Raw genomic sequence first — 27,386 nt, forward strand, 5'->3', positions numbered from 1 at the left:
AATTTTGTCCGAACTTTAGCGTTTGATATTGAAATAGAAAATAAAAAAGGGAACTCCAAAGTTCCTATATGTCCATGTGGGATTGTGAATAATTCATTTTTGTTTTAAAGTGCATACTATTTAAAATTACCCTTAAAAATCTATGTCATATTTCTAAGTACACTGGAGCAAAATTTTTAAAAGCTGCGGAAGTTCCCGGCACACAAGTTGTTTTTGAGGTACTGATATATTTTGAATAATGGAATAGTACTGAGTTGCCAAAGGGAAGAAAAGAAGTGTTAAAAAGACGCATCTGAGCTTCACCATGATAAGATAAGACAGGATGGTTGAAGTGGAATGCTCTTGAATGTAGAATCATTTAAATGTGTTGTATCAGTGGAATGTTTGGGACAAGAGATGAATCTAAGATAATTCTATGCTTGGACTGTTGGTCTAGTCCCATGGATTGGTGCGTGTTAGAGAAAAAGAAAACATATCAGTGATTTTATTCGTTTATTTAACTCTGCTAAAACTCACCAATACCTCCCTGTCTCACTCAGACTACAAGGCAAAATCTTTACAATTAAGGTCAACAATGCTATGTATTCCAGTTTCCCATTTCTCCTCTGAGCTTTCTCACCATGCTCCAAGCTTAGATCCTCAGAGGCCTGCTCCCTGTACAGAGGGCACTTTTCCCCCTGATAACTGCACGAATCACTCCCACGTCACCTTCAAGTGTTTGCCCCAGTGAGATCCTCTCAAAGTGGTCAACCTTTACCAACTATTTAAAACAGCCATCAACCTCCCTCCATTCCTAGAACTCCTGACTGTCCTTACCCCGCTGTATTTGTTTGTCCAGGGCATTTATCATCAACTACATTCTATACAATATAGGTGTTCTTATGTTAGTTCGTTATATATTCATCATAGTCCTGTCTCCTCATCTCCATCCCAACTAAATATTATTTCCACAAGAGCAGGAATTTTTGTGTCTGTTTTACTCAGTGTAAACATTCATTTACCACATTCTAATGCATATAGGCCCAACCCCACCAATTTCCTTCACAAATTCTGACCTCTAAATTCAGTCTTAACAATGGGGAAAGCCTAGAATTAGTTTTATTTCTATCTGCTTGGTATATACTAAGCCTGGAAAATCTACTTTTATCTTTCTCTAAACTCTATCTTGTTTTCTCATTCACTGCAACTGAGCTTCTGCCTAAATTCCTGTTTAGCTCTCGAGTTTCAAGTTGCAACTATAAACAAATTCTTAACCCGAATCGTCTAGATTAGAAGTTAAACCACTTGTGCAACCACGTACAATAATTATTTACAATAATTTCTTCCTGATCTTTCTCACATGGTTTCTAGAAGCTAAATAAGGCCTTACTGCAAACTGGACAGATGATAAGTTGCAACTCTTTAAATTTTTGTTTTGTTTTGTTTTTTTGAGATAGAGTCTCCCTCTGTTGCCCAGGCTGGAGTGCAGTGACACGATCTCGTCTCACTGCAACCTCTGTCTCCAGGATTCAAGTGATTCTCCTGCCTCAGCCTCCTGAGTAGCTGGGATTACAGGCACATGCCACCACGCCCAGCTAATTTTTGTATTTTTGGTACAGACAAGGTTTCCGCTATGTTGGTTCAGCTGGTCTTGAACTCCTGACCTCAGGTGATCCACCCACCTATGCCTCCCAAAGTGCTGCGATTACAGGAGTGAGCCACCTTGCCCAGCCCCCAGCATCTCTTGATATAGATTCAGTTCATTAGTTTGCATGAAATCCTAGGGTAGAAAAATCTTAAGATAGACCAGAAATCTGTATACATTAATATGTGAAATATAACGTAAAATAAAATTTATATAAATTTTATTAATTCTATCACATCTATAATATTTAGTGTTGAATATGTTCATATAAATATTTTGAATATGTTGAAATGCCATGCATTTTATCTGTTATGAATCATTTTTACTAAATGATTAGGTCAGTATATGGCAAACAAGCCAAAAAATTACATATACAGCAAAGAAAAACATTAAAAAAATTAATTCCAGGTTTATGGCCACTATGAGTCCCCTGAAAACTTCTCAGGTAATTTCTAAAGTATTCTTGCGTGTTATAACACAAGATATTTTAGAACTGTGCAATTGACGGTGATGTGGAAATTCCATGCTAAATATCTAAGTATTCTTGCCAAAAATGTGTGAGGATTGTCTCAAACATGTTTTTATTTTAAATCCCAGAAGGGATTTAAAAGCACATTTTTATACATTTAACATTTTCTTAATATTTTAAGAATTCAGAAATTTAAATACAAGTATGCACTCTAAAAACAATAGACTACAATATTAGAATCTTAGAATTGAAAAATGGCTAGACAGTTGATGGATCTTAACTTCATCTCAGTAGAGGTATTCCCTCATAAAGCATCCCTCACTAGTTGTACATCTGATCACTTCATGGTCATTTCCAGAAGCAAGTTGGTCAAACACAATCCAGCTATTTCTGAACAGCTCAAAATGGTGTGGGGAGAGAGTGAGGAGAGTAGCTGTTTTCTCCATATTATAAAATTCAAACCTGGTTGTTTGTCATGTTCTTCTATGAATCCACGTTCAGCCTTTAGAATAGTCTCTCTTTAACATAACGACTCTTCGGAAAATTTGAGGACATTTCTTATGACTGCCTTCCCTAAATCTTTCCTTGTTCAGATGGAAAGGTTTTACTTGGGACATTCCTCTTCTGAAAATCTCAGACTCTTAAACGTTCTGCTCTCCCCTCTCTGAATCTACACGCATTTGTCAATGAAATACCCAAATGTGTGTTAACCAACAGACCTGTGTGCTGTGTGCTTCTATGAGTTTTGTATAAAAGTGAGCTAACCTTTTTTGTCACTGTATTATACTATATGTACATATTGAACTTGCTGCAATTCAGAGTGGCCTTTCTCTTCCTGTCTTCATATTCATTCCTAAATATATAAAGGATATAACTAATTTCCAGAAGAGCACAAATGGACTTTTTTTAACATGTGGATATGAATAATAAAAGCAACTTCATGTAGGTGCCATTCATGGTTCAGGTTATAGAGACCTTTAAAATTTCTGAACTTGTTAGTAACCTGCTTAGCCACCTGTATCAATTTTGGACCACCTGCAGTTCTGATAAGCTTGGATTTTACATTTTCCATCAAGCCATTACCAAGATAGTTGAACATAAGAAAACCACTGTAGAACTGCTAGAGACTTCTTTCCAGATTGATCTTAATCCACTATGCAATATTCTTTGGAAACTATTTTTCAATCAGTTGCAATTTACCTAACGTTATGCTTCCATTTCCACATATTATTCACAAGAATATCAGAAAAAATTTTAGACACTGACTTGCTGAAATACAGAGTAATTTTGATTACATCATTCTCCTATTTTGTCAATTTTAAATATAGCTAAAGAATTTCCTTGGACTATCATTCTTGCTGAATCAATGCTATTCATACTACAATAGAGTATGCTATACAAACCACATAAGATTTCAAAGAAAAAGTAAAAAACAAAAAGTCTGATTATGTTTCTAACTCAATTACAACATCTCAAAATGGTTGATTCATCTCAAAAATTCTTAATAAATTGGCATCGAATTATAAGGAGAAATAGAACTTCTACACAATTAGCGCTTGCCTAGAAAGGTCAGTGCTGGTATAATCGAAAACAGAAAAGTTGATCTTAGCCAGGCAACCCCTTCTTCAGTCATACTCATATCCCATGATTTTCACAGAGGGCTTGCTTCAATGGAACAACACTGAAAAGAAAACATGGCCTAAAAAATTAACGGAAAGAAACCTTGGAACCATAAAAAAGAAAATTCAGCACAAACAATACCAGAAGTGTTTTAGTTGTTGAAAATGAAGTTATTCTTATGTAAACTTAAATTACTACTACTACAAGCCTACGTTCTAAATTTGTCCTTTGAGAATAATAATATCTGAAGGCGAATGAAGATCATGTACATAAGGCATTTCTAAATCATAAATCACTGTCCAATTTTAAAGTTCCATGAATTTTACATACTTTTAACATTAACAGGTTTAAATCATTTATCCTTGAGCCAACCTCCAAATATATTGTAAATGGTCTATGACAAAGACAATAATGGATACTAGAATGCAGATTATAGTAGTCTATAGTAGATTGTATGTTGTAGTTATTTTGAATAAAATTCCTTATTGTATGTAGCATTTAAGTGGTATCTTGACAGAATGGTGGTATAAACCCTTCCTCCGGAATTCACTTTATCTTGTACCTGGGTCATAGAAATCAGAGTTAATATTACCTTATTTGAAAAGAGAGTAAATAAGAAGGGAGAGGAAAAAAGAGAAATCCTATGTGTGCTCAGGATAATTCTCAGCAACAATTCACTTGATCCCTACACTGCATACTTTGCGTTTCTACCCCATTCCAAGTGGACATAAGGATTGGTGCCCCTGGCCCCTCATTTCTCCCAGCTACCTAATATTATTAAAGTATTATGTCTTATTTAAACACATCTTATAATTGAGCAAAGTTTAATAGTTGAAAGTAGCATTTTAAAAAATCAGTGGCCAGAGATACTCTCAAAATCACTCTCATAAATTCTACTCATTAAGTCATATTGGCCCCATTTTACCTCTCAGAGAAGCAAAAGCAAAAATAGAAGAAAAAAAGTTATATAGTGAATGCAAGGCCATTTTTATTCCAAGAATTTTAATCAGGGAGTTATTATTATAGAAGGAGCCTGGGATATCTCTTTACTCCTTAAAAAAATAGTACTGCTAAAAATGCAAGATTATAAGAACAAATATCAGAACTATTGACTTAGCTAGAAGTTAACTGGAAGAAGGATAAGTATACTTCAAAACTTTAGCAGATTCAGCCTCATTAAAACTTTTAAAAGCTTCTAACCTCCAGATTTTGTACTCTTAGGTTAAACATTTTGATATTTAAAACAGAATAATAAATATTTCTTAACTTTTTTTTACTTTCATACAGGTTTTCCAACTTAAAGAATTGTTTGCTGAAATACTGTGTTACAAAGTATGTTTTAGAATGCTGCACATGTGCTTCCTGTAAAATTCATGATAATAAAATAACTCTTCAAAGACTCCCAAAAGTTTCAGAAATGAGAGAGATATATACATAAACACTAAGAGGCTCTGAGGAGAATAAGTTATTTAAGTTACATTAAATACAGCCATCTTCCAAAGTCCCCCAAAGTGAATATCTCATCACTGTGGCCTTAAAGTACACATGACATAGAAGTCTCCTCTGTGTTTAAACAAAAGGAGAAATTTCCCGATTTCACTGCAATAAAATAGGATATGAAGATAAGATGTGGGCTTGAAAAAGGTGAGGCTGGAGGTGCCATTGCCATGAAAGAAAAAAACCACATAACCTCTTTAGAAATCCTGTTTTAAAAGTTGAAAACAAAGTTCCGTAAAATTTATACATATATATATGTGTGTGTGTGTGGTGTGTGTGTGTGTGTATATGTGTGTGTGTGTGTGTGTGTGTGTGTGTGTGTGTAATTGTTTTTTGAGATGCATCAGCTACCCTCCGTATGAACCACACAGCTTGGGAAACCTTTCTCTGCAAGACAGGATCTGATTTGAAGAAATTCTTTTTTTTCCAATTGGAAAAAGTTTTCCTCTTGGAAAGATTTCAGAAATCAATTTACAGGATGTATCGTGATAGCAAGATCTCTTCGAAAAGAATGAACAATGAAAAGCACTACCCATTCCCTTTGCAGGACTTAGGTAATTCCCCCTACACTACTCTCTCAGGGCATTGAACTTGAACTTGCTTCAAGTTCCTCTTGCCCCAAAGCGCACTCTCTGAAGGCGAAGCAAGACGGCGGTCCCCAGACAGCAACTTTCGGAAGAATGGAAGAAGTGAGGGGTCTCCGTCCCGACAAAGGATGCAACCCAAGCCCGTGCCTCAACTGTACCTCTTTGCTGATGTGCCTGTGGCCGCCGCTGCTGCTGCGGCAGCTGCGCCTGACCGCCCCTGAGGCCCCCGGAGAGCAGCAGGAGGAGGAGGACCCCGGCGGCTCCCGGCATCGTAGTGGCCCCGACCGGATCCACTTCTCAGGAGCCAGAAGAGTCGCTGCCTCCCAATCCCCTGACCCTGGCTTGTGAGCTGAACGAGCAGCAGCTGCTGGGGAAGAGGAGGAGACAGCCCCCTCTGGCTTTGGCCGGGCCGCCGCCTGAGGGTGGAGGAGAGAGAGGACACTCCTCCACTCTCGCCTTCCCCGGGCACGCGGCCCCAGGACGGCCCTCTATTAAAGGATCCTCCTTTTCTAGAGCGCTCCTTCCCTCTGAAACCGGATCATTCCTAGCTTGACCTGGTATCTGAACTTTTAAATTAAAGAAAGTAATTGACACGAAAGCACTTTGAAATCTGTAAAATCCCTACACATGGAGAACATTATTTCTGGGAAATGCAAACAGCCAGGAACTTTTACCTCTTAAGAAAGGCCTGGCAAAACTGTGCGCAGCCACTGGGTACCTAGAAGATCCAAGACGCGCCCAAGGCCAGGGTGTTTCAGAAGTTGCTAGTCGAGAGAAGGTGCCCTCTGGGGACACTGCAGGCCGGGGAACTTACTGCTAGGTAGGCTGCTGGGAGGACAGTAAAGGGAGTGCAAAATAAAACAGCCCCCCCACCCCGGCGTCTCTGAAATGTTCCTGACCAAAGTAATGGTTACAATGAAGGCTTTCAGTTCAGTTAGGAGACATTTACTTAAACGTAATAAAGGCCTTTGCAATGGTTTCCTTCCAGACTCACAATTTCATCTCTTCCAGTCTCGGTTTCTCCTTTTTAACTCAACAGAACTACTGCTATGCCTAGTTTTTGTTGTTGTTTGTTCGTTTGTGTTTTATGGCCTAAGTCAGTGGTTCTCCTAAGGTTTGAAACAACTCCTTACTGGATTTTGTGAGTTGCAGGAGGATGTCTTTTAGTTTACTCCGGGAACGGTGGGTACTGCAGGCCTTAGTATACTGTGGGGTCAGGGTGCGAGCTGTCCCTCAGTGGTCAGGACAATCCTACAACATATTTTACCCTTGGACTTCTGAATGGGTCACTGGTCATTCATGTAATAAGTAAACAAACAAACAAAACAACAAAACCTTGCATTATATTTGAAACCTAATTTAAGTATGTTTCCACATCAAATTTTTTTATGTTGTTTTTAATTTCTAGGATACATCTACTATATACATTGAGAAGATAATTTACTTTGTGTTTTTGGACTTTTTTTTGATGTGCTTTCAGAGAAGCTGAAACTGATGACAACCTTGCCCATGGTATTTGAGTCACCAGCACAATATCAACACCCCATCGATTATATTGGGGTCACCTAAGAATAGGTGCAAACTTTTATTTTATTTTGTCTCCTAAGGTAGTTTTACCCAAGAATTTATATATTGAAATACCTATTGTCTTATACAAATAGTTTTCTCTTTTTTATTTTATAGTTAAGATGTTGTATTGATTTATTTAAATATTGTATTAAAGTTGAATTTTCTTTCAGTAAAATTAAGAGAGTATTGCTTCCAAGAGAACTGATCACTAGCTAAAGCCCATTCTTTAATATTATTCATGTTTTTTAAATTCTGTTAATATTATACCAAAAAGCTTTATAATCCTTTACCTTACTGTGGAAATTTTCAAAATGTAGTCTGGCCCATGTCTGCACACTTATACATTATTTATTATTATAATAAAAATAATAAACCTTATATTTGAGTGTTTATTATAATTGAAACACCAGTGTTTTTAATTTGGTCTAATTTTGCCTAAGTGTTTTTCAGGTACATCTAATAACAAAGAGGCACCCTAAATTAACCTTCTAAACCTATTGCTATGCTCAGAATGATTATATTTACTCAACAATATTATGACCTCAACTCAAATTAGTTAATCTGAAATGAATAAAAAGGAAAATCAGAATGATGCAGCTGCTAACTCTAATTATAGAATGAAAATATACCATGTTCCCTCTATCCCCTTCCTCTTTATATTTTCCCAGGATTTTATAATCAATATTTGTACCTGCTTTTCTGCAGTCACTCCAGTTACCTGAGCTCCTGTTTTACATGAAAATGCCTTGAGAATAAGACTATGATCTCCACTGTCAACTCTACTTGTTTGATTCAGCACATGGAAAAAATTCTTAAATATTTAACCCAAATTAAAATAAACCAGTATATTTAGAGTTATATTTTTTCAAATAAACCAAAAAAGGTACAATGTACACACAATAAATATGCTCGTTTGAAACTTTTTTTAAATGTAAATACTCATCTAACAAAGTGCCCAATATATAGTCTATTTCTATAATCTCAAAAAGTTTTCTTTCTGATCTTTTGCAATAAATCCCCCAACCCTCATTCCCAGAAAAAGACAACTGCTGATCTAATTTTGTCACCATAGATTATAACTATTTTCATATTTCATGTAAATACAGTAATAAAATAGTAATCTTTTGTGTCTGGCTTCTTCCACTTTGCAACATGTTTTGGAGGTATAGTCATGTTGCTTATATCAATAGTACATTCCTTTTCATCGCTGAATAATATTCTATCTCATTCTAATAGTATCCATCATTCTACATCATATGGATATATCACAATTTTTTAATACATTCAACTATTAAAGTACATTTGGGTTGTTCTAGTTTGGGGCTATGAAGAATAAAATTGCTATGATTATTGAAACACAGTGTTTACATGGACATGTTTATATTTCTCTATTCCTATCAATTCTTAGGAGTTGTTTATATTATCAGGTATGTAATTAGCACTATATAAAACTGTGGAACTGTTTTCCAATGTTGTTGTATCATTTTACATTCCTCCCACAGCAATATATAGGAGTTCCAGATGCTCTATGGCTTTATTAACATCTAATAGTGTTACATTTTAGCCACTCTAGTGCTTGTGTGGTGATATCTCAATGGCAGTGTCATTTGCACTTCTTTGATGATGCTGAACATATTTTCATGTGCTTAGTGATCATTTGTATATCTTCTTTTGTGAAATTCTTATTCAAATCTTTGCTCATTTTGCTGTTTGCCTGATTATTAATAAGATTTAAATACATATTCCAGAGAAAAGACCTTGTCAAGTACATTTACTATAATATGTGTTGTTCTCAATCTGTGACTTGACTTTCCATTTTGAGTGCTTTCAAAGAGCAGAAGTGTTTAATTCTGATTAAATACAATTAAATCATTCATTTGTGCTTCATATTTTTGTCCTTTTCAGAAATCATTGCTTACACCAAAGTTGTGAACATTATCTTCTTTATTTTTTTCCTAGAGATTTTATAGTCTTAGCTTCTACAGTTGGGTATATAATTTATTTCCAGCAAATTTTGGTGTTTGCTATGAAGTAAAGGCTTAGGTAAGGGCTTTCTTTTTCCATGCAGATATCCATTCACTTCAGCATCATTTGTTGAGAAAGATATAATTTGCTCATCTAATTATCTTAGATCTTTTTTCAAAAGTCAATTGACCATGTGTGGGTCTATTTTTGGACTCTCTTTTCATTGACATATATATATCCATCCTTATTCCACTATCACAGTCTCTATTATTGTTGCTTTATAGTGAGTCTCAAAGTTAGGTAATGTGAATCCTACAATGTTGTTTTACAAAACGAAATTATCTTTACTATTTTAGGTTTTTCACATGTTATATAATATTTAGGTAAAAATTTATTTATTGGTAAAGTTGAATATTTTATTTTTTAATTTTAATAGACTATTGTTTAGAGCTGTTTTAGATTCACAACAAAATTGAGCAGCAGGTACAGAGATTTCCCATATACCCTCTGACCCAACACATGCATAGCCTCCCCCTTTATCAACATGTCCCATCAGAGTGATATATTTGTCACAACTGAAAACCTACACTGACATATCATTATCACTCAGACTTCATAGTTTACATCAGTGTTTAATGTAATTTACAATTACTTAAATTTATAATGACATGTATCCAACATTACACTATCATATAGAGTAATTTTACTGCCCTGAGATTCCTCTGTGTTCCACCTATTCATGCCTCCTCCCTGTTCCCACCTCCAAACTCTGGCAACCACTGATCTTTTTACTGTCCCCTTAGTTTTACCTTTTCCAAAAGCTCACATATTTGGAATCATACAATATATAGCCTTTCAGATTGGTTTCTTTCACTTAGTAATATGTATTTAAGTTTCCTCTTTTCATGGCTTGATAGCTCATTTCTTTTTAGCACTGAAAAAATATTTCATTATCTTGAAGTACCACAGTTTACTCTTCCATTCATCTACTGAAAAACACCTTGGTTGGTTCCAAGTTTTGACAATTATGGATACAAGTGCTATCACCATCTGTTTGAAAGTTTTTGTGTGGACACAAGTTTCCAATTCCTTTGGGTAAATACCCAGGAGTACAATTGCCTGGATCATATGGTAAGAGTATGTTTAGCTTTCTTAAGCCCACATAATTTAAAAAATCAGTTTATCAATTTTTACCTAAAAAAAAGGAGAAGAGGTAACATGATTGTAATGAGGTTGGACCTATAGATACATTGTGGGATAATTGATATCTTAGCAATATTTAGACTACCATTCACGAATACAGCCTGTCTTCATTTATTTACATCTTTAACATTCTAAGCAGTGCCTTATAGTTCTCAATGTACATGTCCTTTAGGTTTTTTTTCTTTTTTTCTTTTTTTTTTTTTCTCTTTTGAGACAGAGTCTCACTCTGTCACCCAGGCTGCAGTGCAGTGGTGCGATCTCAGCTCACTCCAACTTCTGCCTCCTGGGTTCAAGCCACCCTCTTGCCTCAGCCTCCCGAGTAGCTGGGATTACAAATGTGTGCCACCAAGCCCAGCAAACCATTTTTTTTCCTAGGCCTTCCAGTCTGTGATGGAATGGGCTGCTGCAAATGTCTCTGACATGCCCTGGAGACGTTTTCCCCATAGTTTTGGTGATTAATATTCAACTCCTTGTTACTTATGCAAATTTCTGCAGCCAGCGTGAATTTCTCCTCAGAAGATGGGATTTTCTTTTCTATTGCATTGTCAGGCTGCAAATTTTCCAAACTTTTATACTCTGCTTCCCTTTTAAAACTGAGTGCCTTTAACAGCGCCCAGTGAACTCTTGAATGCTTTGCTGCCTAGAAATTTCTTCCGCCAGATACCCTATATCATCTCTCTCAAGTTCAAAGTTCCACAAATTTCTAGGGCAGAAGCAAAATGCCACCAGTTTCTTTGCTAAAATATAACAAGAATCGCCTTTGCTCCAGTTCCCAAGCAGTTCCTCATCTTCATCTGAGACCACCTTAGCCTGGATTTCATCATCCATATCATTATCAGCATTTTGGTCAAAGCCATTCAGTAAGTTCCCTAGGGAGTTCCAAACTTCCCCACATTTACCTGTCTTCTTTTGAGCCCTTCAAACTGTTCCAATCTCTGCCTGTTACCCAGTTCCAAAGTCATTTTCACATTTTCAGGTATCTTTTCAGCAGTGCTGCACTCTACTGGTACCAGTTTACTGTATTAGTCCACTTTCATGCTGCTAATAAAGACATACCTGAGACTGGGTAATTTATGCAGGATAGAGGTTTAATGAACTCAGTTCCACATGGCTGGGGAGGCCTCACAATCATGGTAGAAGGCAAAAAGGAGCAAGTCATGTCTTACATGGATGGCAGCAGGCAAAGAGCACCTGCTCAGGGAAACTCCCCCTTATAAAAATCATCAGATCTCGTGAGACTTATTCTCTGTCTGGAGAACAGTAAGCGGAAAACCGCCCCATGATTCAACTACCTCACACCAGGCCCCTCCCACAACACATGGGAATTACGGGAGCTACAATCCAAAATGAAATTTGGGTGGGAACACAGAGCCGAATTATATCATGATATTTTAAGTAAACGTAGAATTACTGTTCAGATTTTCTATTTCTTCTTACATCAGTTTTAGTGATTTGTACCTATTAAGGAATGTATCTATTTTGTTTAGGTTGTCAAATTTATTGGCAAAAAGTTATTCAAAATAGTTTTTATTATCCTTAAATGTCTATAAGATCTTTAATGATACCCCCTTTTCCTGATATTGGTAATTTGTGTCTCTTCAATTTTTTTAACATCATTCAAACTAGAGGCTTGTCAATTTTGTTGATTCTTTCAAAGAATCAGCTTTTGGTTTTACTACTTTTTATTTTATTGTTTTTTAAATTTTCTGTATCTTTAATTTCTACTTGAATATTTAAAATGTCCTTCCTTCTACTTATGTTGGGATTACTTCACTCATCGTTTTATTATAGCTTCTTACGGTGGAAGTTTAGATTGACTGTAAACTTTTTTCTTTCCTAAGTATTAAAGCACTAAATTTTCCTCTAAGTAGAGCCTTAGGTACATCACACAAATTTGAAAATTGAAAAGTTTTTATTCAATGAAAAACTTGAAATCTTTCTTTTGTGTTTCCTTATTTGACCTACATATTATTTTTAAGTATGTTGTTAATACTCAATTTTTGAGCTTTTGCTAGAAATAACAATATCTTATTGCTGATAATAATATTATTATTTTTACTAGAAATTTCTAGCAAAAATTTTTTGCTAGATATAACAATATCTTATCGTTATTAATTTCTCATTAATTTATTTATGGCCAGAGAACATAATCTGCATGACTTCAATACTTTTTAACTTACTGAAACTTGTTTTTTATTGTAGTATATGCTATATCTATACTTGTGAATATTCTATATTCACTTGAAAACAATGGTATTCTGCCTTTCTTAGGTGGAGTGTTCTATAAAGGTTAATTAAGTGAAGTTTGTTTATAGCATTTTTCTTTATACTTATCATTTGCTGTTTATTTGTTCTATTGATTTCTAAGAGATAAATATTGAAATCTCCAACTATAATTGTGACTATTTCTATTTCACCTTTTATGTCTTCTATTAATTATCTATTGCTTAGTAAGTAATTGCTACCAAGTTTAGCAGCTTAAAAAATTGAACACTTATTATCTCAGAATTACTGTGATCAATAATTCAGAAATAATTTACTCAGGTAGTTCTGACTTGGGGTCTCTCATGAGGTTGCAGTGAAGATATTAGCCAGGGTTATAGTCATCTGAAGGCTAGAATGGGGCTAGAGGATCCATGTCTAAGATGGCCATTGGCAGGAGGCTTTAGCTTCTTGCCACATGTGCTTCACCATAGGGGTCCTTGAGTGTCCTTATGGTGTGGCAGTTGACTTACTACAGCAAGTGATATTAGAGACAAAGAGGGCATGGAGAAATCCACAATGCCATTTGTGACTTAGTCACAGAAGTCACACACACCTCTTCCATCAAGTTCTGTTTACTGTAAGTAGATAATTAAGTACAGATCACATTCTCAAGAGACAAGAAATTAGGTTACACCTTACAAAAGAGGAGTATCAGAAAACATTTGAGTATATTTTAAAACCACCACAATCTTATAAGATTTGTCTTCATTTTAAGATTAAGAGTTCATCATAATATTTCTACCCATGATGAAGCTCTATTATCAGTGTCTGCACATTACTATTGTTATATCTTCCTCAAAATCTGATCTTTTATCACAATTAAATATCTCTCTTTATCTCTGGTAATATTTTTTTCTGCCAAAATCCATGTGCATGATATTCATATATCCACTCTATATATTTGATAATTAATCTTTACTTGACATATTTTTCTCATCCTCTATCTTTATGTATAAAGGTTGTCTCCTATAGTCAGCTGATAATTGAGTCTTGCTTTTTCAAACAGGCTGATAATTTTTGCCTTCTTCCTGGAGTGTTTAGCACTGTCCAATGCAATATCCACTAGTCACACACGATTAGCTACATTTAAATAAGTTCAAATAAGATAAAACTAATAATTCAAGTTTTCAGTCACCTAGTCATTTTACATATTCAAAAGTCACATGTGGGCAGTATTTGCGAACACAGCACATGTTTCTTGTCCCTGAAAGTTTTATCACACAGTGCCGGCTTATTATCCGTAGAAGAAAAACTGGCATAAGAGAAACCAACCCTGCTGTCTAATCCCAAAACACAATGATTTTCTGTTTGGTTTCTGTAGCTCTACCTAGGAAACAAAAAACAGTGTTTAAGGGTCAAAATTCTAAAATATAGAAAAAAATTAATAGAAACAAAAAAATCCCTATGGAGAATAGAAATAAAAGAATGTAATATTTGGGAAAAAGTAAGTTGGAAACATCTTTGAAGAAAGGATACACATAATCTGGATTAATTCATGTTGTTTTTTTCCCTCTAAAACGACTCAGTTTTTCTAAATACAGAATTTAATACAGAAATATGAATTTAAGATTTTGATCTAATATCATATATTCAATTCTACTCAAAACTTCATTTAAAGTAGATTCAAAGTAGTTCTATCTTTTTTTTTTATAGGCTAAGGAAAGTAGTATCTATCTTGTACTTAAGGAGGCAGCAATGGGTTTTTAAAAGAGATTTATCATGATTAGATCTCTATTTTGGTAACCAGTTCTATCAGTGCAGAGGGCTGTTTGGAAGAAAATGACTAAGACAGGTGGAAGCAAATAAAACTAATAAGAGGGCATTGTGTCATTCATTCTTTCACTCATTCATTCTTATATAATTACATAGTGCCCGCTACATGCTAAAAACTAGACGCTGTCGTTACCACAGAAAACAAAATAGACAAGGCCCACTGTCACAGCACTTACATTCTACTGGAGAAATAAATAATAAATTAGTAAAAAGTTTTAAATGAGTCATTAGAAACTGTTAGAACATTTATAAAGGAAAGAAATGAGGTGATACAACAGTAACCATAAGGTGAAGTCTTCTTTAATAGGGTGGCAGGAAACCCTCTCACAGGAGGTGACATTTAAGCTGAGATCTGACAGCCGACAGCACTCCAATGAATGCAGTGTTAGTGGAGAGGAGAGAAAATATTTTGGAGATGTTTGGAACAGTGAATTCATAAGACTTCCTAACCAACCGGATATGGGGATTTAAGGATTATTCTAAAGTTTCTGGCTGGAGCAACTGGCTGTCTGGCAGTGTTAATAACTGCGATAGGACATAGAGAAAGACTGCCAGGTATGAGTTAGATGTGTTGAAGTAATTGCTATTGGAGATGTCCAGATGGTTATTTTTAGTTCTTATACAAGCATTTCATAGTCATTCAGGGACAGAGCACACAGTCAAGGGAATAGATTTCTCTATGAAGTAGAACAATGAATGTGGAGGAAATAATTCAAAAACATAGCTAGCCTGGGCACAAAATAATTTAGTATATGCTCATTTGCATCATAAATTAATAAGGAGAAAACAGAAGTATCAACTATAATGGCTTAGACAATTGGGTGAACAACTGGAAAAATAAAATTAAGTTAGATCTTCACTAAATGCCATACATAAAATTCGAAATAAATTGAGTAATTAAATGTGAGAAATGTCAAATTATTTAAAACAATGATAATGAGTATGGCAAGGAAGACAGATACACAGTTATTATAGAAATAAAAAACAATTGTGTTATATACCAAACACAATCAATTAGTTTTGAAAAATTCTTTCTAGTAATAAATATAACAAGAAATGCATAAGGCAAAGATATAAAGCAATATTTTGAAAACATCCAGATAACATAAAAGGTGACCTAAATAAATAAAAGATTATTCAATACTTTTAGATAACAATATTCAAAATATAAAGAGTCCCTCCAAATTAATTTGTAAATCTAATTCAATCCTATAAGGAAATTTTTTTCTTTTTTTCAGCTAGTCCTTCTTTTGGGGAACCAACTATTGTTTGATTTTTTGGTAGAAGGAGGGATCTTGTCATCCAATACAGAAAACAAATCAGTTTCTTGGAAGCTGATAAGGGAAACAGTGTTAAACATTGCCAATCAGAAGCTCCTGCCCAAACAGGCCTCCTAACCTACATCTGAGAGTATAAAGAAGCAGAGATAAGTTCAAATTTATTATAGTGGCAATGGTGGTGATGCTTCATCAGTAGTATCAATACCAGACCTCATTTCAGTTCATTCAACTGATATTGAGGGTCTACTATGTGCCCAGCATTGTTCTAGGTGCTGGGGATACAGCTATCAACAAAACAAAGACCTCTGATTCTCTATAACCTGAAAGCTTTTATTATGGGGAAGGAGGGAAGATACAAATAATAATTATAATAATTAAGTAAATTATACATTAGATAATAATAAATGAGAAAATCAGAGATTTGTAGGGGTGAGCGGTGCCTGGAGTAGGTGACTGGGATAGGTTTCAGTGAAAGCATGACATTGCAGAAAAATTTGTCTTAGCTATGGTGGCTATAGAAAACAGACTCTAAAGGAAATACATTTGTGCTAACATTTTATTATGAAGTACAATCCCAGAGAAGCAGGAATGCTGGAAAAATGAAGTAAAACAGGGAATTAGATAGAAGACAATAAAGGAAAATATCGTTGAGCTGGACACAGATTTATAGCAAGCCAATTGCTTAGCCATGCAAGACATTTCCAGAAATTGCATGAAGCTACTCTGCCTCCAAAAGGAGGAAAAGGGAAAAATAATTTGTCCACTGACTCCATCACCCTTTTGTCGAAGTTCACTATTTAGGAATTAGCCCCCCACATTTCTGAGTTGCACATGTTTGGGTGCTTAGTAAAATGAAGAGCGAAGAGCTGCTGCCCATGTCTTGAAACTTAGGGGCAACACAGGAACCCTAAAAAAGAAGCAAAAGAAAGTTTGTGCTCATATGCTAAAGAGGGACCAGGAACACCAGCAAGAGGAGGCCAATCAGTCTAAAATAGAAAAAGCTGTTATAGCAGCAACCTAGCTTGAGGCCTATGGGAACAGCCCAGGTTGTCCTTGGGTACTCTGTGTAGAAAGTGGGATATGTGCATAGAGCTGAGGTGGTGTGTAAGTTAAAGCCAATGCAAACTTTAAGACATTGAAGGATGAAGAAAGGGGTCGGCAAAGTCATAAGAGAGGCCAGCGAGAATGGGGACAGATCATGTTAGCCATTCTGAACACACTGGTTTTACTCTGAGTGAAAACAGCAGCTATTGCTATTTTACTTTTTTCTTTTTTTTTTTTTTTGAGATGGAGTCTCCCTCTGTCGCCCAGGCTGGAGTGCAGTGCCATGATCTCGGCTCACTGCAACCACTGCCTCCAAGGTTCAAGCGATTCTCCTGCCTCAGCCTCTTGAGTAGCTGGGACTACAGACGTGCACGACCATGCCTGGCTAATTTTTGTATTTTTAGTAGAGACAGGCTTTCACCATGTTGGTCAGGCTGGTTTCAAACTCCTGACCTCATGATCTGCCTGCCCCGGCCTCCCAAAGTGTATTTTACATTTTTAAAAGATACCTCTGGATGCTGTATTGAAATAGCTTGAAGTCAACAAGTACAGACAAAAGATGATCACTTAGCATGCTATTGCAGAAATCTGTAACTGTGATGGTGTCTAGAACCAGAGGGTAGCTGAGGTGGAGAGAAGAGATGGATACTAGGCATATTTTAAAGATAAACCTCACTGGATTTTCTTGCTTCACATTTTTCACAAAATCAAAATTCCAGCAGATTAAGAACTTAACTTAACTTAAAGCTAAGTTTTAAAGGCAGTGTTAAAAGTATTAAAAATAAAATTATAAACACATTAGAAGAAAATATAGTTGAAGATAGGGAAGCCTTAACACCTCAAAATTGAAAAGCCATATATAATATTAACATTACAATAAATAAAACGAGCAGATAAGCAACAGACAGGTAGAAAGTATGTGTAACGTATATGAGATAAAAGCTTAGTACTTCAAACGTATATCACATTCTTAGAAATGAACAAGAGAAGGCAAATAATTCAATAGAAAAAAATTAGTAACATATATATTGAGGATATTCACAAAAGAGAAAATGGGAAGAGCAATACACATAGAAAAAGATGCTAACCCTTGCCAGTTAGTAAGAAAACACAAATTAAAACAATTAAATGCCAGTTTTCATCCATCAGGTTGGAAACAAAAAACAAGAAGTTGGAAATATTCAAGAGTTGGACAGAGCATAATATGGGATGCTCATGTACTATCTATGGAAATGCAAAATTTATAAACACATTGAGGAGTACAGATTGACAAAATATGCTTAAATGTAAAATACCTAAAATCTCAACCCAGCAAGTTCATTTCATGTCTATTATTGGGAAATATTCTCATATAACTAAAAAAAGCTATGATCTGGGTGCTCCCTCCAAAAAGAAAATAATAATAATAATTTTAAGAAGCTATGCACAGTGTTCTTTTTTTTATCCTGAAATCCATGCATCCTTTATTACATTACCAACCATGCACAGTGTTCTTTGTACTAGTGAAAAATGAGAAGTCTCCTAAATTTCTACCAACAGAGGAGTTGATAAACCTATGAAGCATATATACCACATACAAGAATAAAGTATATTTTTAGGTCCTAACATGGAAAGATATGTAATATAAAAGTTACCCAAAAAAGGAAGTTGACTGAAAAAACACAGGATAATACTCATGTGATAAAAGGGTATGATGATTGTCTGGGTAAAAGTTATCTGAGTTTCCACAGTTGTTAGATTAGATAGAAAAAGATAAAGTCATTATTAAGTCATTATAACATTAAAATAACTATTTTAATAGCTCGATTTTAAAATTAGTTCCCAAACTTCAGTGAAGCATATCCCTGCATGTCACTCTAAATTATTGGTCAGTCTCTTATTGATTATTAGAAATTATTTCTAATAATACAGTAAAAAGTACAATATACATCAACTACAATATGAAAATGAGAATTATGCAAAAACTATAATGCTGCATGAAGTCATTGAAAGTGACCTTGGGAACTACACAAGGTACAGACCAGATCATTTGAAATTAGTCCAGTTAGCAATTAAAGAAGATAAAATGAAGAAGGATAGTAACAAGATGAATTCTTTAAAAGAGAATGATTTTAAGATCAAAGTGCTTAACAAACCAATCTCGCATACTTAAGTAAAACTAGACTGTTTAAGGACCTTGTTACAAAGGCCAAATGTGAAATAAATAATTTTATATCATGTTTTCACACAATATTATCAGAAAAATTTACAACAAAACAGTCTCATTTCATTCTTTCAGTATGCCATAAATAGGAGCAGTTAAAATGATCTTTTATTTTCATAAGATAAATATTTGTTTTATATTTTTAGTCTCATTTTCAGGATAAAAAGCCAAGAAAAGCCTTTCCCCTCTATCTACTTTGAAATGTTGTGCCTTTTTTACAAATTATACAAACCTACCCCCCAAATCACTTGAAAGTGTATTTGTTTACATTTCCTATACATGCATTTAATTTAGTGAATCATAAATTTTTAATTTTGTTTTAGTCTTTCTGATTGAACATGGCAAACATTGACTAAAAAGAATTAAAAATGTATTATTCTAATTCCCAAAAATAAAAAAATGTAAAAAAACTAAATGAATGTTTAAATATGTTTTGTAAGTTTATGCTTATACTTCTGATATTATTAAAGCTTAAAACTACACACATGTGTATTTGTATGCACATACCTAGACCTATAAAAATAAAATTATACTCATGCAACAGATTTTTTTTAAAAGCCAGAGATACAGACTATATGCCAAATATTATTCTCAAAATTGATCAATACTAATTAAAACCCTAGAATTATTTATGAAATATGACAAGTCGATTCTTGTTAAAGAAAAAATTATTCTGACATTTGTTAAAAAGATAAGAACACTTTACTGATGACTGCTTGTATGTGTCAAGGATGCTGCAATGGGGGAAAGAGATTGACCTCAATTCCGAATGCAAGACGTACAAGTGGGGATTCATAGCCAAGGAGTAGATTGTGAAGTCAGTGGATGAAAACTTACTAAAAAGATACATCAAGGGCAGGGAGATTCCTGCCAAACCAACGTAATAGGATTCTTGCTGAAGTTATGCCAGAGTGACCTGATATCAGGGGTGGGGGACTCACTCTTGGACTCAGCAGGATTCTTGCTAAAACTGGACTCAGAAAGGACAAACATGGAAGTCCAGGGTCAAGGCCTTATCCAGAAGAGGGCTCATAGAACCTAACTAAAGTTTGCTCAAGGAGAGGGTCTTAGTTACTTTAAAAAAGTTTTCTTAGGGGGGAAATAGGTTACGAATAGCCAAAACAAAATTTCAATTAAAAAAAGAAGAACAACCAGGGAAGACATCAACACTTCAGCAATTTGGAAATAAATCAATTCAATAGTGTATATTTAGATTTATAGGTAAAATCCTTATGAATTAGGGGAGGAAGGTTGACCCTATGATCATTAACTATATATCAATTGAGGAAAAAAATGAAATAGGTGACTATTGCATATCTTACAGAATAATAAATATCAAATTCAAATTTTAACAATACAATAGCATTTCAAAAGTCTACATGAAAATTATAAAAGAACGTATTCACATATGAATAATATAGGGGTAGGGAAGTTCTTCCTAAACAAATCATAAAGTTCCAAACCACCAGAGAAAAATCAGCATAATTTTTCACGTAAAAATGTTAATTTTTTTTCATGTGAAAATAACCCATATGTAATGTTAAGTTACAGGCCAAAGTCTGTGAGGAATTTTTTTCAACATACAATGGGTGCATGGTTTATATACATGTTTTTTAATTTCTGTGAACTACTAAGAAGAAAGCAAGCAACCCAGTGTAAAAGTAGTCAAAGAATATTAATAAATAATTCACAAGAACAAAGATTAAATTGGGAAAAAGACACAAAAATTTTTCAACTAATTATCTTAGATAAGATATTGTTTTAATTATGAAGTATCTATTTTTACTCTGATGGGTGAAATAAATTGAACAAACAAAATCTAAAAGTTAATCCTACCTAGTGCTGATGAACATACAGAAAAAATATTCTCAAACCCTGTTGTTGTAAATTATTATCATTGTTCTGGGGAACAGTTTGGTAGAATCTTCAACATTTAAAACATAAATTTCCTTTGTTCTAATTATTCCTCTTGTAGAAACATATGATTCATATACACAGTCTGTTTTACCTCAGCCCATATTTCTCTAATGTGAATTATGAGTACTTGATTCATAAATAAGATAATGGGTGCAAATATCACATAGAATCTGTGTAGGTTAATACATGGTTTTTTTTTTTTTTCCCCAGCAAAGGAAGTACAGAAAGCATGAATAGAAATACAACCTCCAGTATAAAAGGAAAAAGCCTACAGCTGGGCTGATTCAATAGTATCAGGACTCCATTAAGAGGCAGTTCCTGCAACCAACTTCCTATAATGACCTGCCCTCAGCCTCACGTAGCCCTCATCTCACAAAGGTTTCATTGCCCATGTTAAGGGCTTCCATCCAGCTCACAGCTCTTCTTCAACTGCACTCTTTCAGCACCTACTCTTCAGCATTCCCATTTAGTGATTTTGTACATTTTTTATATCCACTGTGACAGCCTCCAAACACAAGAACTCTTTTGCCTGGGCAGCCCACATTGACTCCCCAAGTACCATATTCTGTTTTGGTTGGTGCTCTAGTTTCAAAGACACACAGGTATTGAGTGGTCTATCACAATCCTATTTTATGCCATGTCATCTTAATTGCACTAATTTGAAGAACATGAGGCTCTATTTTTAGGAGCTCAAAGAAAATGGCTTGTACTTGCAAATGATGTGTCTGCAATGGTAAATATTTGGAGACCTCGAGTCCATCAGTGGGGGAATTTTAAAAATTATGTTCTTTCCTTTCTATAGAATACTATGCCATTATCAAAAGGAAGTAGTTCCACAGGCATGAAAATTTCACCAAGACATACTAATTTTAAAAAGTTACTAAGCCAAGATGGTAGAAAAGAAGCCTATACTATTTGTCTCCCCCACTGGAACAGCAAATTTTAACAACTATCTGAACACAGGAAAGCACTGTCACAAGAACCAAATATCAGGTGAGCAATCACAGTACCTAGTTTTAACTTCATATCATGTAAAGAGGGACTGAGGAAGGCAGGAGAGACAGTCTTGAATCACCCACACCACCCCTCCCAATCTCCCCCTGCAGAGGCAGTGCTGCACAGAGAGAGATTCTGTGTTCTTTGGGGCAAGAGAGCACAGCAACTGGGAGACTTGATATTGAACTCAGTGCTGCCCTTTCACAGTAGAAAATAGAGCCACACCGGGCTTAGCCAGTGTCTGTGCATGGAGAGCATTTGAACCAGCACTAGTCAGAGAGGAATGTTCCATTCCAGCCATCAGAACTTGAGTTTCTTGGCACACCTTGGCAAACCTCTCCACTGCAGGACAAAGTACTCTGTGGTTCTAGGTAAACGTGAAAGGCAACCTAGGACACAAAGACAACTAGACAACTCCTAGTGCTGGGTTGGGCTTAGAGCCAGCAAAGTAGGGTGGCACACGACCTAGGAAGACACTAGCTGGCACAGCTAAAGGAGGGCTGGTGCCATCCCTCTTCCAACCCCAGGCAGTACAGCTTACAGCAATAGAAGTTATTCCTTCCTTCTACTTAAGGAGAAGAGATCAAAGAGTAAAGAGGACTTTGTCTTGCATCTTAGATATCAGCTCAGCCATAGCATGATAGGGCACTGGGCAGAGTTGTGAGACTTCTAGTCCAGGCTGTTGCTCCCAGACTGCATTTCTAGATATAACCTTCAAGGAACAGGGTTCCCTTTGGTGGGCCAGAAGGGAACACCGTGGGCCATGTGCTCTGAGAACTCCTGGTTGCAGGGGAGATGTAGCACATTCCCGGCTATGGTGGCTATGATGTAAGACTCCTTCTGTTTAAGAAAGCAGAGAGAAAATTAAAGTGGACTGTCTTATATCCTACATACCAGCTCAGCCACAGTAGGTTAGAGCAACAAGCAGCCTCTTGGGGTTCCCAAGACCATGCCTAGGCTCTTAGAAAGCATTTCTGGACCTGTACTAGGCCAGAATAAAGCCAACTCACCAAAGAGTGAGTCCCAGGCCTGGCACCATTCACCAGAAGCTGACAAAAGAGCCTTGGGCTTTAAGTGAACATTGGTGATGGCCTAGGAGAAACCCCCCAACCCATGGACAAGTGGTGGCCACAGGGAGAGGCTTCTCTGCCTATGGAAAGGGAAGGGAAGAGTGGCAAGGACTTTGTATTTTGGCTTGAGTGTCGGCTTAGCCTCAATAGAATAGAACATTAGATAAATTGCTAAGGATTTTGACTCCAATCCCTGGCTCCCTGATAGCATCTCTAGACATGCTTGGGACCTGGGGGAACTGGACACCCCTAAGGGAAGGGCCTTGGTTAAGGCCCAATGCTGTGCTTCGGGTCAGAACCTGTACAGTCCCAGTACTGGTGGCCACAGGAGTGCTTGTATCACCATGCCCCCAGTTCTAGGTGGCTCAGCATAGAGAGAAAAATTCCTTATGTTTAGGAGAAAGTAGGGGAAAAAAACAAGAGTCTCTGCCTGGTAATCCAGATAATTCTTCCAGATCTTATGCAAGACCACTAAGGCCTCTACAAGTCTGCAAAAATCACTGTGTTATTGGGCTTTGGGTCCAAATCCCTTCAAAATCCTGGAGAGCCTTCCTAAGAAGAGCAAGCACAAACAGCCCAGACTGTGAAGACTACAATTAATACCTAACTCTTTAATGCCCAGACAGTGAAGAAAATCTACAAGCATTAAGACCAGCCAGGAAAACTAGACCTTGCCAAATGAACTAAATAAGACAACAGTGACTGATCCTGAGAGATATACACAGAGAATTGAAAAGAGCTGTTTTGAGGAAACTCAAAGAAGTTCAAGATAATACAGAGAAAGTATTCAGAATTCTATTAGATAAATTTAACAAAGAGATTGAAATAATTAAAAAGAATCAAGCAGAAATTCTGGAGTTGAAAAATGCAATTGACAAGCAGAAGAAATATCTAGTGTATTAGGCCATTCTTATATTGCTATACAAAATCTAATATTGGGTAATTTATTTAAAAAAGAGGCTTAATTAGCTCACAGTTATATGGGCTTTATAGGAAGTATTCCCAGCTTCTCAGCTTCTAGGAAAGTTTCAGGAAGAATGGCAGAAGGTGAAAGGGGAGCAGGCATGTCATATGGTGAAAGCAGGAGCAAGAGAAAGAAAGTGAAGCACCACATGGTTTTAAATGGCCAGATCTCATGAGAAGTAACTCACTATCATGAGGACACCCCAAGTGGGTGGTACTAAGCCATTCATGAGAAATCTACCCCATGATCCTATTAGCTCCCACCAGGCTCCACCTCCAGTAGTGGGGACTACAATTCATCATGAGACTTGAGCAGGAACACATATCCAAATCAGTTAGTGAGCTTGAAGAGAGGCTTTTTGAAAATACAGTCAGAGGGTAAAAAAAAGAATAAAAAACAATAAAGCATGTCTATAAGATCTAGAAAATAGCCTCACAATGACAAATCTAAGAGTTATTGGCCTTAAAGAAGAAGTAAAGAAAGAGACAGGGGTAGAAGTTTATTCCAAGAGATAATATCAGAGAACTTTCCAAACCTGGAGAAAAATATCAACATTTAAGTACAAGAAGGTTATAGAACAACAAGTAGATTTAACCCAAAGGCTACCTCAAGGCATTTAATAATCAAACTCCCAAATATCAATAATAAAGAAAGGTTTCTAAAACCAGCAAGAGGAAAGAAACAAATAATATAAAATGGAGCTCCAATACATCTGGCAGAAGACTTTTCAGTGGAAACCTTACAGGCCAAGAGAGAGTGGTATGACATATTTAAAGTGCTGAAAGAAAAAACCTTGTAATCTAGAGTAGTACATCCAGTGAAAATATCCTTTAAGCTTGAAGGAGAAATAAAGACCTTCCCAGACAAACAAACGCTGAGGGATTTTATCAACACCAGACCTGTCCTATAAGAAATGTTAAAAGGAATTCTTCAGTCTGAACGAAAAGAATGTTAATATGCAAGAAAAAAATCATCAGAAGGTACAAAACTCACTGGTAGTAGTAAAAACACAGAATAGTATAACACGGTAATTATGGTGTATAAACTTTTCCTGACTTAAGTAGGAAAACTAAATGATGAAACAATCAAAAATAATGACAACAACAACTTTTCAAAACATAGACTATAAAAAGACATAAAGATAAACAACAAAAAGCTAAAAAGTGAAGGGATGAAGTTAAAGTGTAGAGCTTTTATTAGTTTTAATTTTGCATGTTTGTTTAGGCAATGAGAGTTAAATTTTCATCAGTTTAAAATAATGGGGTTATAAGATAACCCATTTATTTACAAGTCTCATGGCAACCTCAAATTGAAAAACATCCAAAGGACACTCAAAATGAAAAGAAGAAATGAAAGCATATCACCAGAGAAAATGACCTTGACTTAAAGGAAGTCAGGAAGGAAAGAAAGAAAGCAGAGAAGCCTGTAAAACAAACAGATAATAAATAACAAAATGGCAGGTGTAAGACCCTATTTATCAATAACAATATTAAACGTAAATGGACTATACTCTCTAACCAAAAGACAGAGTGCTGAAAGGATTTTAAAAAAGAACCAATGATCTGTTGCCTACAAGAAACACACTTCACCTATAAAGAAGCACATAGAATTAATAAAGGGAGGGGAAAAGATATTCCATGCCAATAGAAACCAAGAAAGAGCAGGAGTAGCTATACTTACATGAGACAAAAATAGATATCAAGATAAAAACTGGTCATTATATAAGAGGAGACCAAAAGGGCCATTATATAATTATAAAGGGATCGATTCAGCAAGAGGATATAAGGATTTAAAATATATGTGAACCCAACTCTGGAGCAATCAGATATATAAAGCAAACATTATTAGCACTAAAGAGAGAAAATATAGATCCCAATACAATCATAGCTGGAGACTTTAACACCCCACTTTAAGCACTGAACAGATCTTCAGGAAAGAAAATCAACAAAGAAACATTGGACTTAATCTTTACTACAGAACAAATTGATCTGATATATATTTATGGAACATTTTATCCAATGGTTGCATAATACACATTTTTTCTCTTCATCACAGGAACATTCTTAAGGAGAGACCATAAGTTAGGTCACAAATAAGTCTTAAAAGATTCAAAAACATGAAATAATATCAAGCATCTTCTCTGACTTCAATGAAGTAAAGCTATAAATAAATAACAGGAGTAATTTTGGAAACTACACAAATACATGGAAATTAAACAATATGCTCTGGAATTACCAGTGGGTCAATGAAGAAATTAAGAAGAAAATTGAATGGTAACACAACATACCAAAACCTATGGGATATAGTGAAAGCAGTACTAAGAGGAAACTTTATAAGTGCCTACATCAAAAAAGAAAGAAAAACTTCAAAGAAATAACCTAATGATGAGTCTTAAAGAACTAGAAAAGCAAGAGGAAACCAAATACAAAATTAGCAGAAGAAAAGAAATAATAAAATTAGAGCAGAAATAAATGAATTTGAAATGAAAACAATATAAAACATCAATAAACAAATGTTGGTTTATTTGAAAACATAAACAATATTGACAAACCGTTTGCCAGATTAAGAAAAAAGAGAGAATACCCAAATAATGAAAATCATAAATGAAAAAGGAGACATCACAACTGATACTGCAGAAATTTAAACGGTCATTAGTGGCTACTATGAGCAAATATATGCCAATAAATTGCAAAATACAGAAATGGATAAATTCCTAGACACATACAACTTATCAAGATTGAACCATAACAAAATCCAAAAGCTGAACAGACCAATAGCAAGTAACAAGTATATAAAGCCATTATAAAAGTTCTCCAAAAAAGAAAAGCCTGGGACCCGATGTGGCTTCACTGCTGTTTCTACTAAACACTTAAGGAAGAACTAATATCAATCATGCTGAAACTGTTTCAAAAAACAGAGGAAGAAGGAATACTTCCAAACTCATTCTTACATGGCCAATATTACCCTCATACCAAAACCAGACAAAGACACCTCAGAGAAATAAAACTACAGGCTAATAACCCTGATTAATACTGATGCAAAAATTCTCAGCAAAATACTAGCAAACCAAATTCAGCAACGCATTAAAACAATCATTCATCATGACCAAATGGGATTTATCCTAGGAATGCAAAGATGGTTTATACTAGGTAAAATTTAGAAGCAACCAAAGTATGCATTGACAGATGAATGGATAAAGAAAACGTGGTACAGATAAACAATGGAGTACTATCCATCCATAAAAAAGAATGAGATCCTGTCATTTGCAACAATATGGATGGAGCTGGAGGTCATTAAGTTAAGTGAAATAAGCCAGGCATAGAAAGACAAACTTTGCATG

At 35.4% G+C, this 27,386-nt stretch overlaps 1 protein-coding gene across 4 annotated transcripts in view; it reads right to left on the reverse strand.

The window, feature by feature from the left end:
* The window catches only part of LAMA2 (laminin subunit alpha 2), a 622,674-nt gene extending 616,445 nt beyond the window's left edge, over positions 1–6,229 (reverse strand). For 2 of the 4 annotated variants that reach the window (XM_033235504.1, XM_033235503.1), the window contains exon 1: positions 5,956–6,229. In XM_033235504.1, the coding sequence (XP_033091395.1) occupies positions 5,956–6,067 (112 nt within the window). In that variant the 5' untranslated portion in view covers positions 6,068–6,229. The remainder of the gene's footprint in view (positions 1–5,955) is intronic. The other 2 variants (XM_033235507.1, XM_033235505.1) reach the window with 1 other exon arrangement.
* Between the last annotated feature and the right edge of the window lie 21,157 nt (positions 6,230–27,386).

The sequence above is a fragment of the Trachypithecus francoisi genome, unplaced genomic scaffold (assembly GCF_009764315.1).
Source record: "Trachypithecus francoisi isolate TF-2019V2 unplaced genomic scaffold, Tfra_2.0 Lachesis_group15, whole genome shotgun sequence".
In the NCBI taxonomy this organism is placed as follows: Eukaryota; Metazoa; Chordata; class Mammalia; order Primates; family Cercopithecidae; genus Trachypithecus; species Trachypithecus francoisi.